General features: G+C 38.4%; 1 protein-coding gene across 2 annotated transcripts in view; it reads right to left on the reverse strand.

Annotated features, from left to right (window-relative positions):
* The window catches only part of GTPBP10 (GTP binding protein 10), a 35,814-nt gene extending 18,320 nt beyond the window's left edge, over positions 1 to 17,494 (reverse strand). The window contains exons 1-4 of one of the 2 annotated variants that reach the window (XM_025379418.1): positions 16,992 to 17,494; positions 10,455 to 10,648; positions 8,906 to 8,997; positions 8,229 to 8,373 (exon numbers count right to left, since the gene is read on the reverse strand). In XM_025379418.1, the coding sequence (XP_025235203.1) occupies positions 8,229 to 8,373; positions 8,906 to 8,997; positions 10,455 to 10,648; positions 16,992 to 17,024 (464 nt within the window). In that variant the 5' untranslated portion in view covers positions 17,025 to 17,494. The remainder of the gene's footprint in view (positions 1 to 8,228; positions 8,374 to 8,905; positions 8,998 to 10,454; positions 10,649 to 16,991) is intronic. The other variant, XM_025379419.1, reaches the window with a different exon arrangement.
* Positions 17,495 to 17,508: the final 14 nt, after the last annotated feature.

Here is a 17,508-nt window from a genome sequence, read left to right on the forward strand (position 1 = left end):
TTTTTTTTTTTTTTTAAAAAAAAAAAAAAAAAAAAGAAAAAAAAAATATACATTCTTCTCAGCACACTGCACTTATTCTAAAATTGACCACATAATGAGAAGTAAAACACTCCTCAGCAAACGCAAAGCAACAGAAAACACAAGAAACTGTCTCTCAGACCAGTGCAATCAAATTAGAACTCAGGATTAAGAAACTCACTCAAAACCATACAACTACATGGAAACTGAACAACCTGCTCCTGAATGACTCCTGCGTAAATAATGAAACGAAAGCAGAAACACGGATGTTCTTTGAAACCAATGAGAACACAGATATAATGTATCAGAATCTCTGGGACACATTTAAAAGAGTGTGTAGAGGGAAATTATAGCACTAAATGCCCACAAGAGAAAGCAGGAAGGACCTAAAATTGACAACCTAACATCACAATTAAAAGAACTAGAGAAGCAAGAACAAACAAATTCAAAAGCTAGCAGAACGCAAGAAATAACTAAGATCAGAGCAGAACTGATAGAGACAGAGACACAAAATACCTCTAAAAAAAAAAATTGAATCAAGGAGCTGTTTTTTTTTTTTTTTTTTAATCAGCAACACAGATAGACCACTAGCAAGACTAATAAAGAAGAAATGAGAAAAGAATCAAATAGATGCAATAAAAAAAGATAAAGGGGATATCACTACTGATTCCAGAAAAATACATACTACCATCAGAGAATACTATAAATAATTCTACACAAATAAACTAGAAAATCTACAAGAAATGGATAAATTCCTGGACACATACACCCTCCCAAGATTAAACCAGGAAGAAGTTGAATCTCTGAATAGACCAGTAATAGGCTCTGAAATTGAGGCAATAACTAATAGCCTACCAACCAAAAAAATCCAGGACCAGGCGGATTCACAGTCGAATCTATCAGAGGTACAAAGAGGAGCTGGTACCATTCCTTCTGAAATGATTCCAATCAATAGAAAAAGAGGGAATCCTCCCTAACTCATTCTATGAGGCTAGCATCATCCTGATACCAAAGCCTGGAAGAGATACAAAAAGAAAAAAAAAAGAGAGAAAGAATTTTAGGCCAATAATCCCGACGAACATCGATGCAAAAATCCTCAATAAAATACTGGCAAAACCAAATCCAGCAGCACTTCAAAAAGCGTATCCACTACAATTAAACTGGCTTCATCCCTGGGATGCAAGGCTGGTTCAACACACACAAATCAATAAACCTAATCCATCACATAAACAGAAGCAAAGACAAAAACCACATGATTATCTCAATAGATGCAGAAAAGGCCTTTGACAAAATTCAACACCCCTTCATGCTAAAAACTCTCAAGAAACTAGGTATCAACAGAATGTATCTCAAAATAATAAGAGTTATTTATGACTAACCCACAGCCAATCTCATACCAAACAGGCAAAAACTGGAAGCATTCCCTTTGAAAACCAGCATTAGACAAGGATGCCCTCTCTCACCACTCCTATTCAACATAGTGTTGGAAGTTCTGGCCAGGGCAGTCAGGCAAGAGAAAGAAATAAAGGGTATTCAATTAGGAAAACAGGAAGTCAAATTGTCCTGTTTGCAGATGACATGACTGTATATTTAGAAAACCCCATCATCTCAGCCCAAAATCTCCTTAAGCTGATAAGCAATTTCAGCAAAGTCTCAGGATACAAAATCAATGTGCAAAAATCACAAACATTCCTATACACCAATAACAGACACACAGAGAGCCAAATCATGAGTGAACGCCCATTTGCAATTACTACAAAGATAATAAAATACCTAGGAATCCAACTTACAAGGAATGTGAAGGACCTCTTCCAGGAGAACTACAAACCACTGCTCAATGAAATAAAAGAGGACACAAACAAATGGAAGAACATTCCATGCTCATGAATAGGAAGAATCAATATCGTGAAAATGGCCATACTGCCCAAGGTAATTTATAGATTCAATGCCATCCCCATCAAGCTACCACTGGCTTTCTTCACAGAATTGGAAAAAACTACTTTAAAGTTCATATGGAACCAAAAAAGAACCTGCATTGCCAAGACAATCCTAAGCAAAAAGAACAAAGCTAGAGGCATGATGCTACCTGACTTCAAACTATACTACAAGGCTACAGTAACAAAAACAGCATGGTACTGATACCAAAACAGATATATAGACCAATGGAACAGAACAGAGGCCTCAGAAATACCCCCACACATCTACAACCATCTGATCTTTGACAAACCTGACAAAAACAAGAAATGGGGAAAGGGTTCCCTATTTAATAAATGGTGCTGGGAAAACTGGCTAGCAATATGTAAAAAGCTGAAACTGGATCCCTTCCTTACATGTCATACAAAAACTAACTCAAGATGGATTAAAGACTTAAATGTAAGACCTAAAACCATAAAAACCCTAGAAGAAAACCTAGGCAATACCATTCAGGACATAGGCATGGGCAATGACTTCATGACTAAAACACCAAAAGCAAGGGCAACAAAAGCCAAAATTAACAAATGAAATCTAATTAAACTAAAGAGCTTCTGCACAGCGTAAGAAACTATCATCAGAGTGAAGAGGCAACCTACAGAATGGGAGAAAATTTTTGCAATCTACCCATCTGACAAAGGGCTAATATCCAGAATCTACAAAGAACTTAAACAAATTTACAAGAAAAAAACAACCCCATCAAAAAGTGGGCAAAGGATATGAACAGATACTTCTCAAAAGAAGACATTCATGCAGCCAACAGACATACGAAAAAATGCCCATCATCACTGGTCATCAGAAAAATGCAAATCAAAACCACAATGAGATACCATTTCATGCCAGTTAGAATGGCAATCATTAAAAAGTCAGGAAACAACAGATGCTGGAGAGGATGTGGAGAATGGGACCGCTTTTACACTGTTGGTGGGAGTATAAATTAGTTCAACCATTGTGGAAGACAGTGTGGCAATTTCTCAAGGATCTAGAACTAGAAACATCATTTGACCCAGCAATCCCATTACTGGGTATACACCCAAAGGATTACAAATCATGCCATTATAAAGACATATGCCCACGTATGTTTATTGTGGCACTATTCACGATAGCAAAGACTTGGAACCAACCCAAATGTCCATCAATGACAGACTGAATTAAGAAAATGTGGCACATATATACCATGGAATGCTATGCAGCCATAAAAAAGGATGAGTTCATGTCCTTTGCAGGGACATGGATGCAGCTGGAAACCATCATTCTCAGTAAACTACCACAAGGATAGAAAATCAAATATTGCATGTTCTCACTCATAAGTGGGAGCTGAACAATGAACATATAGACAGAGGGTGGGGAACACCACACAACGGGGCCTGTGAGGGTGTGGGGGTCTGGGGGAGGGATAGCATTAGGAGAAATACATAATGTAAATGACAAGTTGATGGGTGCAGCAAACCAACATGGCACATGTATACCTATGCAACAAACCTGCATGTTGTGCATACCCTAGAACTTAAAGTGTAATAAAAAAAAAAATTTTTTTTAAAAAAAGGTATAAGAATTCTCTTTTCACCACATCTATGTCAACACCTATTGTTTTTTGACTTTTCCATAATGACCATTCTGGCTAAGCTGGTAAATCACTGTAGTTTTGTATGTATTTCCCTGAGTATTAGTGATGCTGAACATTTTCTTATATGCTTCTTGGCCATTTGTATGCCTATCTTCTTTTGAGAAATGCCCATGTCATTCGTCCACTTTTTAATGGAATTGTTTTTTCCTTGCTGATTTAAGTTCCTTGTAGACTCTGTATATTAGTCCTCTGTTAGATGCATAGTTTGCAAATACTTCCTCCCATTCTGTAGGCTGTTTATTCTGTTGATTCTTTCTTTTGCTATGCAGAGGATTTTTACTTTAATTAGGTCCCATTTATTTATTTATGTTGCATTTGGTTTGAGAACTTAGTCTCAAATTCTTTGTCTAGGCCAATGTGAGAAGGGTTTTTCCTACGTTTCTAGAATTTTTAGTTTCAGGTCTTAGACTAAAACCTAATCTATCTTGAGTTAATTTTTGTATATAATGAGAGATATGAATCTAGTTTCATTATTCTACATTTGGATATCCAATTTTCCCAGCATCATTTTTTGAATAGGGTATCCTTTCCCCAGTTTGTTTTTGTGTGCTTTGTTAACGATCAGTTGGTCTTAAGTATTTGGCTTTATTTCTGGGTTCTCTATTCTCTTCCATTGGTCTATGTACCTAATTCTATACTAATACCATGCTGTTTTGGTTACTATAACGTTGTAATATAATTTGAAGTCAGGTAATATGATTCCTCTAGATTTGTTCATTTTGCTGAGGATCGCTTTGGCTATTCGGGCTTTTTTGATTCCATATGAATTTTAGGGTTTTTTCTAATACTGTGAAAAATAATACTGGTATTTTAACAGAAATTGCATTGAATCTGTAGATTCTCTGGGCAGTATGGTCATTTTCACAGTACTGATTCTTCCAATCCATGAACATGGGATGTATTTCCATTTGTCTGCGTCATCTACGATTTCTTTCAGCAATGTCTGCAGTTCTCCTTGTAGAGATCTTTCACGACCTTGGTTAGGTATATTCTTAGGTATTTTATTTTTTGTAGCTGTTGTAAAAGGGATTGAGTTCTTGATTTAATTCTCAGCTTGGTTGTTGGTGGTGTATAGCAGTGCTATTGATTTGTGTATACTGATTTGGTAACCTGAGAGTTTACTGAATTCATTTATCAAATCTAGGAGTCTTTTGAAGGAGTCTCTAGGGTTTTCAAGGTATAAGATCATATGGTTGGCAAACAGATAGTTTGACTTCCTTCTTTCCTATTTGAATGCCCTTTTTTTCTCTTGCCTGATTTTTCTGGCTAGGACTTCTCTTTGCACACATCTTTGACTTCTTTCTTGGAATAAATGTCTACATGAAGAAATACTGGATAAAATACAAGCTCATTTTAAAGGCTTTTGATTATACTGCTAAATTTCCCTCAAGAAAGGCCCACCATGTATGAAAGACAGTACTAGGAATGGGGGTTAATTAAAACATTCATTCCTAAATCTCATTCATATATTTTCATTAAATTTATCCAACAAATATTTATTGAGCACTGACTTTGTATCAGGCAACATACTAAGCAATGAGACAAAATGATTCACGCCTTCACAGAGTTCTTAATTCAAATTTGAAGAAGGTATTTCAAAAACTCTGCCAAACTTTCATTTGGAATAATGGTGGAATATTCTGCAAATATTAATTGAGAATTCTATAAAAACTTATAAGCTGGAGGTATTTCAACAATTTCCCTCATTTAAAAAAAATCTTTCTGTAATGAATTTAAAATAAAATTATGTGAGGTTTCTTAATGACTTGTTTCTCTTGGAACATATGTTTTTTTAATACCCTGTTTTATCCAGGTTCTTAGAGCTTTTGAAAAGCAAATTGCAGCCATTTTTATCCATAATTATTACTAGCTGGACTTGCTGGTTTCCAACATCCTCATATTTTCATAATGATTGAACACATAATGCAAGCAACTATTTCCAAGAAGATCAAAGTATGAATAGAAAGATGATGCTAATGATTGAAGAACAGATATTTGAAATTTTTCTTGAAAAATACCCAGTGAAAATTTTAGAGGCTAAAATCCAGCCTATGCAAAGATCAGATTTGACAACAGCAGCACAAATCTGTTAGCTGTACAATAACTTTCTTCTATGATTCATTCAGTCCATTTCCAAAACCAGCTAAAAGGATATCTACTTATGCCAGTATTCATAGTAGTAACTCTTCAAGAATAGTTGCCTAATTTAAAAACACTAGAAAACATGTTAAACATTCCATTTAAAAATCTTTTCCCCCCATTCTCTTTTCATATGCTTAAGAATCCTGATACTTTAATTACTGACAAATTTCAAACCTACTTCTGAAAAGCTTTGTATATCACTATATGCAGTATTCCAGTAAGTTGGCAATATAATTATGATGAAGACAGCAGCTACAATTCATTGAACGTACAAAAATGCAAACCATGTCTTCTGCTGTAAATGTATTATCTTACCCACCAACGTTTTAAGGAAAGACCTATCTCGATACACTATTAAAGATGAGAAAACAAATGACGTGGTGGAAAAAAGAAAAAAAAAAAACTACAGTGAAGGAAGAACGAGAGAAAGGAAAAGGAAAAAAAGAAGAGAAAACAAAGGCTTAGAGAGGCTGTATAATTTACCCAAGACCAGCTGGCCAGCCTCCAGAGGATTTGAGATCCTAACCTAAATAGTCTAAGCTGAGTCCTCCATGCCACTCCACTTTTATGACTAAGCCGTGCTAGGCTCTTCTTAGACTGTAAAGTTTTCTCTTCAGAACTTGAAACCCATTTTCATGCCAAATGCAACTGTGATTCACTGGACTGCCAGGCTTGCCCACAAAACCCTATTAAGCCCATAACGTTCCTGAAAATATAGAGGATTACAGAATTTATATCTAATAACTCTCATAACTGTGCTTTACTGAAAAAAAATAAATGTGAATGGAAAGCCAGGATCACATCTTCTTGTTATAATTTTAGCAGGAACGGGGCCTCTGTGAACCCTAAACCAATGGTGGTAAGCTCTAGTGGCTGGTCAGGCAGGGCAAAAGGCGAGGGATTCAGACGTAAGAGTCTGGTAAAGAAGCAGTAAGATGCCTGAAGAGGAAGATGAAAAGAACTTAGAAAGAAGCTACGGGGAAGCAAAAAATAGAACTAGGAATTTGAAGTAGGACAGTAACAAGGCAGTTTTCCTTATCTTGCTCTTAAACTTTCCATCTGAGTAACTGTGTAATACTGTGATAGGGCCGGAGGGAGAGGGCAGGAGGGAGGGGGGATGGGGAAGAGAGAGCAAATGCAAATTTAAGTTTTTCTCTTCCTTTGTTTTTTGTTTTTTTGTTTTTTTGTTTTTTCTGAGACGGAGTCTCGCTCTGTCGTCCAGGCTGGAGTGCAGTGGCACGATCTCGGCTCACTGCAAGTTTTGCCTCCCGGGGTCACGCCACTCTCCTGCCTCAGCCTCCTGAGTAGCTGGGACTACAGGCGCCCGCCACCACGCCCAGCTAGAGACGGGATTTCACTGGGTTAGCCAGGATGGTCTTGATCTCCTGACCTCGTGATCTGCCCACCTTGGCATCCCAAAGTGCTGGGATTACAGGAGTGAGCCACCGCACCCGGCCCCTTTATGTATTCTGTATCCTGCTATCTATCCCCGTCCAGTGTAGTAGCCACACTGCAACTCCACAGCTAAACAGCATTATTTAATGAAAGAATGGAGGCTGGTGGAAGAGGACACTCTTCTGAGGTCTATAGTACTGGGACTAGATAGATCCTAAGCAGAGGCAAGAAGGATATACAGTCATAGCAGGATTCAATTTGGCAGCAACAGTGCATAAGTCTGAGGATTGAGATTGTCTGTATTGGTCTTTAGCCATTTGACTAATGATACTTTAATGTCTCTATTAAGACCCAAAAGAGGCCGGGCGCGGTGGCTCACGCCTGTAATCCCAGCACTTTGGGAGGCCGAGGCAGGCGGATCACAAGGTCAGGAGATCGAGACCATCCTGGCCAACATGGTGAAACCGCGTCTCTACTAAAAATACAAAAAAATAAAATAAAATAGCTGGGCATGGTGGCGGGTGCCTATAGTCCCAGCTACTCCGAAGGCTGAGGCAGGAGAATGGCGTGAACCCAGGAGGCCAAGCTTGCAGTGAGCCGATATCACGCCACTGCACTCTAGCCTGGGTGACAGAGTGAGACTCTGTATCAAAAAAAAAAAAAAAAAAAAAAAAAGACCCAAAAGAGTTATGTCAATCATTTTCCCTTTTTATTTCCTTCTATATACTTTTAATAATAATATGGTTTGTTTGGATTTATTATTCTTTAATATCCGGTAACATTATTTAACCTTCTTATACTATTGCATTTGATTGATTTTTCTTTATGCATTCTCTAACATTCCCACCGATCTATTCAATTGCTCTGGTCTTAATTTTACAAATAAGCAATAACTATGAAACTCTATGTTGGTAATTTGAAAACAGTATTTAGCAGCATATTTTTCTAGTACATACACAACAACCAAATTCCATAAATTTGAAATAATTATGGCCCCAAATTATCATTTATGTTTATTTCCTATTTAAGAACTATCTCTCTGAAAGTATAATAATAAAAAATGAATGATACTTACCCTACTAGGCCTACATCAGCTATAACTTTTAGATCAAGGTGAATTATTCGTCTCTGGCCTTTCAATGGTAAGAAATTTGTAAGTAATTTACCACCAAGACCTCCTTCAGCTACCAAAATTCTGTCATTCTCCTTATTGAGTTCTCCTTAAAAAGAGAGAGAGAAATATTTACATTAAAGATCAATAAGTGAAATCACTAATGCAATCTATTTCTTTCAGAAATACAGGCAAGGAAATTCAAAATTACAAATCTATAGATTAGTAAGTGGAATCACTAATGTTATATTTTACTTTCAAAAATACATGCTAGGAAATTCTCAATTACAAATCTATAATAAGTAGAATCATTAAGGGAATGTTGTTCTTTCAGAAAAACAGTCCAGGAAATTCCAATTTTACAAATCTATTGAAAGTTTGACCCCAGAAAAACACTTCAGTAAGCAATTGAAAAGAGCCTAGTTATATATTTTAAGACCAAGCAAGAACTCTAACATCTTTAAAACAATCTTAAATCTAGCAGTCATTTTAACTTTTGTAAGTTTTAAAAATGCTCTCTTATAGAGTAGTAACTAAAATTGTTAGTTAAAAAACTTCTGAAACTCAAGAGAAGCTATTCCATTGTTTAATTTTAGAAAATGTGCACATTTTTACAACCTTCGAAGTTATAATACACTCACCTATAATTTTACCGTTTTCATCAGTTACTGAAATACCCACAGGCACAGGGATTTCACAGTCTTCTCCTTTGGAGCCTTTCAGTGCACTAACTCTACCAAAAAAAAGTATACATATATATATGTGTGCTTGTGTATGTACACACACACACACACAAAATGGTTACAAAGAACAGTAGCAATCAATTCTCTGGTTAATGCAGATGTTAAATGGTCAAACACAAAGTTTAAAAAAACTAAAATTATCCCTAATTATTTCTTTGCATTTTAGACATTATATCCCACTAAAATGGCACTGGGTAATGATTTAAGTCACTAAGCTAACCACCAAAGGTCATTTTAACCTGAAACTAAAATATTGCAACCATGAAATGAAGAGATTATTGCTACAATACAAATAAGGTAGAAAAAGCCAGGCATGGTGGCTCACGCCTAATAATCTCAGCACTTTGGGAGGCTGAGGCAGGAGGATCTCGAGTCCAGGAGGTCAAAACCAGCCTGAACACCAAGCACAACCCCATTTCTATTAAAAAAAAAAAAAAAGAAAATTTAAAAATTAGTTGGGCATGGTAGCACACACCTGTAGTCTCAGCTACTTGGGAGGCAGAGGTGGGAGGATCACTTGAGCCTGAAAGGTAGAGGCTGCAGTGAGCTGTGATAGTGCCTACTACACTCAGCCTAGGCAACAGAATGAGACTCTGTCTCAAAAAAAAAAAAAAAAGAAAAAATGAATCTATAAAAAAACAAAAAATCCACCAAATAGCAAAGCTTCTAAAAAACTAACCTCGAAGGAAAGTACTTACATTAAAGAAGGCAAATCTAGCTACTCTTAAACTGCTCATAAAAGAAAAAATTAGTACAAACGTTTTAGCAATTCTACTTCTGGGAATTTATCAAAATAATAATTGAACAAACATGTAAAATAGTATCTACACAGGATGCTGTACTATAGGTATAATTGGAAAAAAAAAAAATCAACAATAACCTAAATAGACAAACGACAAAATAAATTGTTAGTTATTACGCAGGTATTCTGAATAATTTTGACATGGGAAAAAAAGTAAAAATAGCAGATTGTAAAATATTGTACTCTCATTTTTGTATTCTAAAATTTTATGCACATAATTGCATTTGTGTAAACACACAGAAAGTCTTAGAAAAGTCAAGAAAAGGTTAACAGTGGCTATCTTGCCTTCTAATGGTAGTGGGGTGGAGTAGCATGGTTAAGACTGAGAAAGTTTTCTTAAAGGCTGTCAAAGATAATTTTAGAAAAAAACAGTGGGAATTCAGATAATTTTCGGTTTCAACAGGGAAAGTGCAAAAAGAATACAGATAGACATTGGGAAAAGAAACGGACAAAAAGTTTTAAAACTCTGAAATATTCTTTAGTATCAGTCTTTTATGAGTTGAGACATTTTAGGCTTTTGCTCAGTTATAAATACAGGAAACAATTTACTTCAAATGAACAATTAAGTTTTTATTTTATAACTTAAAAAAAAATTTCCAGAAGGGTTTGATTTTCTAAATTTTAAGTCACTCAGTAATTACTTACTTGCTGTTTGCTCCTACTCCAGCCACAAACCGTTTCTGAGGATACTTGTCTTTAAGTTGTTTTAAAGTCATTCTGTTCCGGGCTACAACCCAGACGTCACCACCTTTTCCACCTTCTCCACCTAAACGAGGATAACCCATTCCACCGGATCCTCCCTTGGTGAAGAGTCTTAGGTTATCGATGAAATTTCCATACTTAAAAAAAAAGAGAAAAAACATTTGTATACCAAGCGTATCAACTTGGAACCGCTTTCTAGTTCTTTCTTCCACCAAAACTTCTTTTTAAAAAATCGTTAATAGCTTTTTATTTTATTTATTTTTTTTTGAGACGGAGTCTCGCTCTGTCGCCCAGGCTGGAGTGCAGTGGCCAGATCTCCGCTCACTGCAAGCTCCGCCTCCCGGGTTCGCGCAATTCTCCTGCCTCAGCCTCCCGAGCAGCTGGGACTACAGGCGCCCGCCACCTCGCCCGGCTAGGTTTTTTGTATTTTTAGTAGAGACGGTGTTTCACCGTGTTAGCCAGGATGGTCTCGATCTCCTGACCTCGTGATCCGCCCGTCTCGGCCTCCCAAAGTGCTGGGATTACAGGCTTGAGCCACCGCGCCCGGCCTTGTTAATAGCTTTTTATATGCCAATTCTGTAACATCTTCTTAGCTCACCTCCACATCTCTGATCTGACCCCCTTTCCCATTTGATTATTTCTAAGTCCCTTTTAGTTTTTTCAGTTATCAACTATTGTCCCACTCATCCTGAGGGTTTCTGACTTGGCCCTGTTTTCATTCTACACTTTCTCCCCTGGGTAATTTCTGCTTGTACCAATAACCATCACCTAGGTGAGATATTTTCTATGTCCAATCTGCCAGACATTTCCATCAGGATGAAATCTTTTAATAGGATAAAGCAATGTGAGCAGAATGTGTATCTAATTTATATGTGAAATCCCCTAATATGTAACTTGTTCTTACATATCAGTTGAATAAATAATAGCCACCTCAAAAATAAATGTTAACATAACAACACCAAACTCTTCGCCAGGTAAAATCTGTTCCTCCAATGTTCTCTCAAATAATGGAACTATGGTTTATCTATTGAGACTACACAAATGGAAGTCTTTCAGAATACACCTGTTTCTTGTCCCAAAGCCCTACTCTCTTCTCTCCAGTACCACTGCCCTAGTACCTGCACCACATGAGCTCCTTTCAGTGTCTCATCATTTTTTCCTTATTGCATTCTCCAATTTGTTGCCCGAAGTATTTTTCTGAAATTGATCTGATCTCTAATCACGTTTCTCCTTTACTCAAAAACCATGCATTTAAAAAAATGCTTACAAAATAAAGCAAAAAAATTCTTAGTACTACAGTTGACCCTTGAACAACACTGGTTTGAACTGTGTGTGTCCACTTATACACAGATTTTTTTCAATAAATACATTAGAAAATTTTGAGCTTTGCAACAATTTGAAAAAACTTGCAAACCACATAGATGGGAAATCCTGAAAAAAGTTAAGAAAAGTTGTGTCATGAGTGCAAAAAATATACACAGATACTAATCTATTTTGTCATTTACTTCCATAAAATATACACATACCTATTTTAATTTTTAAAAAAACGAGAGATGGGGTCTTGCTGTGTTGCCCAGGCTGGTCTCAAACTCCTGGCCACAAACAATCCTCTTGCCTTGGCCTCCCAAAGTGTTGAAATTATAGGCATGAGCTACTGCACCTGGCCACACATCTATTATAAAAAGTTAAAATTGGCCGGGCGCAGTGGCTCAAGCCTGTAATCCCAGCACTTTGGGAGGCCGAGACGGGCAGATCACGAGGTCAGGAGATCGAGACCATCCTGGTTAACACGGTGAAACCCCATCTCTACTAAAAAATACAAAAAACTAGCCGGGCGAGGTGGCGGGCGCCTGTAGTCCCAGTTACTCGGGAGGCTGAGGCAGGAGAATGGCGTAAACCTGGGAGGTGGAGCTTGCAGTGAGCTGAGATCCGGCCACTGCGCTCCAGCCTGGGCGACAGAGCGAGACTCCGTCTGAAAAAAAAAAAAAATTAAAATTTATCACAACTTACACACACACTTGCAGACCTTACATGGCAGCATTTGCAGTCAAGAGAAATGTCAGCAAATGTAAAAATGCAGTATTAAATCATAACTGCATAAAATTAACTGTAGTACATCCTGGAATACTGTAATAATTTCGTAGTTACCTCCTGTAGCTATCTCAGTGAGCTCAAGTGTCCCAAATTGCCACCAAAAAGGCCATGTGATACTACTCATCTCTCCATGGGCAGTTCATCTTGCCAGTAAATTTTGTAAGTCAGTAAAAAGTGATCTCTCACAGTTCTCTTGCATTTTTCATCCTGTTCAGTGTTACACTGTAAACCTCGAACAACACCATGGAACCCATACAAAGTGCCACTAGTGATGCTGGAAGTGCTCCCAAGAAGTCAAGTCATGACATTACAATAACAAGACGAATTGCTTCATACGTACCACAGATTAAAATCTGTAGCTGCGACGGCCTGCTATTTCAAGATAAATGAATCCAGAATAAAAATCAATGTAAAAAAGAAAAAACTTCATAACCCACTGCTGCAGCTGTGCCGAGAGGTGTGAAAACCTTGCACTTTTTGTAAATTAACTTTTTATCTTGTATTGAATATGCAACTTTTATGCAGATGCAGGATTGCTATTTTAAAAACATAGACTAATACAATTCAAGAAAAAGTAAAGTTACTATATGACAATTTAAAAGCAAAAGGAATGTGAAGGATCTAAAGCTAAATAATTGCCAGCAAAGGATGATTTGATAGTTTTCGAAAGACGTTTGACTGTGGAAGACAGTGTGGGAATTACTCAAGGATCTAGAACTAGAAACACCATTTGACCCAGCAATCTCATTACTGGGTATATACCCAAAGGATTATAAATCATGCCATTATAAAGACACAAGCACATGTATGTTTATTGTGACACTATTCATGATAGCAAAGACTTGGAACCAATCCATCAACGACAGACTGGATTAAGAAAATGTGGCACATATACACCATGGAATACTATGTGGCCATAAAGAAGGATGAGTTCATGTCCTTTGCAGGGACATGGATGCAGCTGGAAACCATCATTCTGAGCAAACTAACACAAGGACAGAAACCAAACACCACATGTTCTCACTCATAGGTGGGAACTGAACAATGAGAACGCTTGGACACAGGGAGGGGAACATCACCCACCAGGGCCTGTCATGGGGTGGGGGGCTGTGGGAGAGATAGCATTAGGAGAAATACCCAATGTAAATGACAAGTTAATGGGAGCAGCAAACCAACATGGCACATGTATACCTATATAACAAACCTGCACGTTGCGTACACGTACCCTAGAACTTGAAGTATAATTTAAAAAAAAAAAAGAAGAAATCGGTTTGGCTTTGGCTTTAGAAATATCAAGATAACAGGAGAAGCAGGTTCTGTCAACCAACAGGCAGCAGATGAGTTCCCAGACGCCATTGAGAAAATCACTGAGAAAGAGTATCTCCCAAATCAGGTTGTTAATGCTGACAAAAGTACCCTATTCTGGAAAACATGCTACAAAAGACATTAGTAAGGAAGAGCAGTGAGCACCAGGATTTAACCCAGGAAGGGATAGGCTAACCCTACTGTATTGTGCAAATGCAGTTGTGTTTATAATCAGGACTGTCCTTATCTATGAAGCTGCTAACCCCTCAATCTCGAAAGGGAAAGATAAACATCAGCTGCCAGTCTTTGTTGGACAAGAAGGCCTAGAGAACAAAAAACCTTTTCTCTGGATTGGTTCCATGGATGCTTTCTCCCTGAAGTCAGGAAGTACCTTCCCAATACGAGACTGACTTACAAAGTTCTCAGTGCCTCCCCTCCCTGCTACCCAGAACCCCATGAGTTCAACACCAAAGGCACCGAAGTGGTGTCCTTGCCCCCAAACACAATGTCTCTAAATCAGCCTCTAGATCAGGGGGTCGCAAGGACCTTTAAGGCTCGTTAAACATGATATTCTACGGAAAGGATTGTCAGCTATGGAAAAGAACATTGACAGAGAAAACTTCAGGAAAGTCTGGAAGTATTACATCATTGAAAATGTCATTGTTATTGAAAAAGCCATGAAAGCCATAAGCCCAAAACAGTAAGTTCGTGCTGGGGAAAACTTCGTCTAGGTGTTGTGTTGTAACGTCACAGGATTTACAACAGAGTCAATTAAGGAAATCATGAAAGAGACTGTGGATATGCCAAAAACGGCAGGAGAGTGGGTAAAGGACTTCACGACATGGATCTTGAAGACACTAAAGAGCTAACAGATAACAAACCAGAGGAATTAAAAGAAGACAGCTTGATGAGTGCTTCAGATCCAGTACCAGATAACAAGGAAGAAAACACAGAATAAACTATCAGAAAAACTAACATTAGACAATCTGGCAGGAGGGCTCCTATTATTCAGGACTGCTTTTGACTTCTTTCATGACGTGGATCCTTCTGTGAAACAGGCACTGAAACTAAAGCAAATGGTGGAAGAGGTACTGGTACCCTATAGAAACATTTTTGGGGGGGAAAGAGAAAAGCAAAAGCATGACAGAAATTGCGATGTACTTCCATAAAGTTATACATAGTGTGTCTGCCTCTCTTGCCTCCCCTTCCACCTCCTCCACCTCCACGTCTTCTGCCTCTGCCACCCAATATAGCAAGACCAACTCCCCCTCTTCCTCCTCAGTCTACTGAACATGAAGACTATAAGGATGAAGACCTTTACAATTCACTTCCACTTAATGAACAGTAAATATATTTTCCCTTCCTTATGACTTTCTTAGTAACAGTTTCTTTTCTCTAGCTTAATTTGTTGTAAGAATACAGTATATACTATACATATAATCTATATGTGTCAACTGACTGCTTATGTTATCAGTAAGGCTTCCAGCCAAAAGATTATTAGTAGTTGTTTTTGGGGGGAGTTGAAAGTTATATGAAGATTTTCAACTGGGGGGGGCACCTCTAACCCCCATGTTCTTGAAGGGTCAACTGTATATCCAAAGCTACTAAAATACCCTTCTGGTTATCTTTTTTTTTTTTTTTTTTTTTTTGAAACAGGATCTGGTTCTGTTGCTTGGGCTGGAGTGCTGTGGCACTGTCATAGCTCACTGCAGCCTCAAACTCCTGGGCTCAAGCAATTCTCCCACTTCAGCCTCCGGAATGGCTGGGACTACAGGTACCACACCACCAACCCAACTATTTTAAAGATGGAGTCTTGCTATGTTGCCCAGACTGGTCTTGAACTCCTGGCCTTATGGGATCCTCCCACCTCAGCCTCCCAAATAGCTAGAACAGCAGGCTCACCTACCATGCCTAGCTCCTTCCTGTATCCTTTTCTTTTGCTCAACCCTTCCCTCTTCCTCTTTGCTCTGTACTACATGAAATACTGCCATTTCTACATGCCATTCTGCTCACGCTTTTCCTCTACTTAGAATGTCATTTCTTTTTCCTATCATAAATCCACCTAAATGTCATATTTACTAATGTCTTTCTAAATTCCTCTAATCAATTCTCTGACTTTGCTGGCTCTCCCAGCAATTTGATTAAATCTCTATCTTACACCTTTATAAATCTTACGCTGCATTTAGTGTTTACCTGCTTCCTTCACTGACTCAAGAATTTCTTGTAGGTAAAGGACTTATGTATTAACTTCTTAGGCTGTTAAAATAACTTACGGAGCAATTTCTTAAATTCATAATCCACATCTCTAGTCATTTAGGATAGCAATTACCAAAAACATCTGGGATTTTTTTTTTTCCCAAAAAGTTGAAATATTGACCATTCTGATATACTCGAGGAGAGTTTCTACAGTTACATTAAATATATAACACTTTTTTCCTGCTCTAGATAAATCAGATTCAGGGGCTTAGGAGCCTTATTTTAAAAGGAGCATTTTTACTCTGGTCGTTAGAAATAAAGTAATGGTCAAAACATGACGCAGGCAACGTTTCACAAAACATTACTAGTAGGTAAGTTTTGTTTTTTGTTTTTTTTTAATTCAAAGCTGTTGTAAATTTTTACGGAAACGATTCTTAAGACCGACACTACACAAAAATCGACCTAAATGTTCTGCAAGAAGGCACATCAATTAAACGCTCTCGTGTCTTCATAAAAATCCATTAGAAAAACAGTACACTCAAGGAGAAATATATAAAAACACACTGTAGACATTACTTAAAGGAAGAAAAAACCACAACATTTGGGCCACAGCAGGCAGGTATCCCAGTTCCTCATGCCACGTGCACACGATGTCTCTAAAGAACTTCAAACCCTGCCCCCAAACAACCGTCCTAACCACGCCAGGTACACACACCATTATCACCGCGTACTGGCAAAGCGCGACTACAGGAGGGGCGGAGAGGTTTATGGGAAAACCAAGCAAGCAAGAGGCCGCCACAAAGAAAGTAGTGGAGAGACAGGTGAGCAAGGGAGAACTACAGCCGTCAGCGCTAAGGGGACCAGGTTGAGGGGACCCGCACGGACCTTTCTGAACAACACGCAACTGCAATGGACCATGGCTGCAACAGGCCAGGAAACCTTCTTGCCGAAGCCGCACAAGCCGAAGTACAGCGCGGCCTTTTGACGTCACCGCCGGGCGCCGACGCGTTTCTCCTCCGCCCACGCCGGCGGACTGTCGCATGCGTTTTGTGGTGCTCTCCAGAGCGAACAGCCGCATGCGCTGTGCGGTGCAGCCCACGGGTGTGGCGGGAAGGCGTTCTCTCTCTTAAAACACGAAGATAATCTCGAGAAGCGGTGGGACAAAGGACAGTAGGGCGCAGGTTGCGTGCCTCAGGAATTAACATTTTGAATAGAATGGAACTGAAGACCCAGCGGCCTTGGAGCAGCTTTTATGCTAATTGAAGAAACTAAGAATCTTCACCCTCAGCGTGGAAAAACCTCCAACGGACCATAAAACCAAACGCGTAAAAGACACAGAAACTCAACTGGGGAAAAAGAACCCCCAAAAGCCATTAGTTCAGTGACGAGCTGAGTAGTCTTC

This window comes from Theropithecus gelada, chromosome 3 (assembly GCF_003255815.1).
Source record: "Theropithecus gelada isolate Dixy chromosome 3, Tgel_1.0, whole genome shotgun sequence".
In the NCBI taxonomy this organism is placed as follows: Eukaryota; Metazoa; Chordata; class Mammalia; order Primates; family Cercopithecidae; genus Theropithecus; species Theropithecus gelada.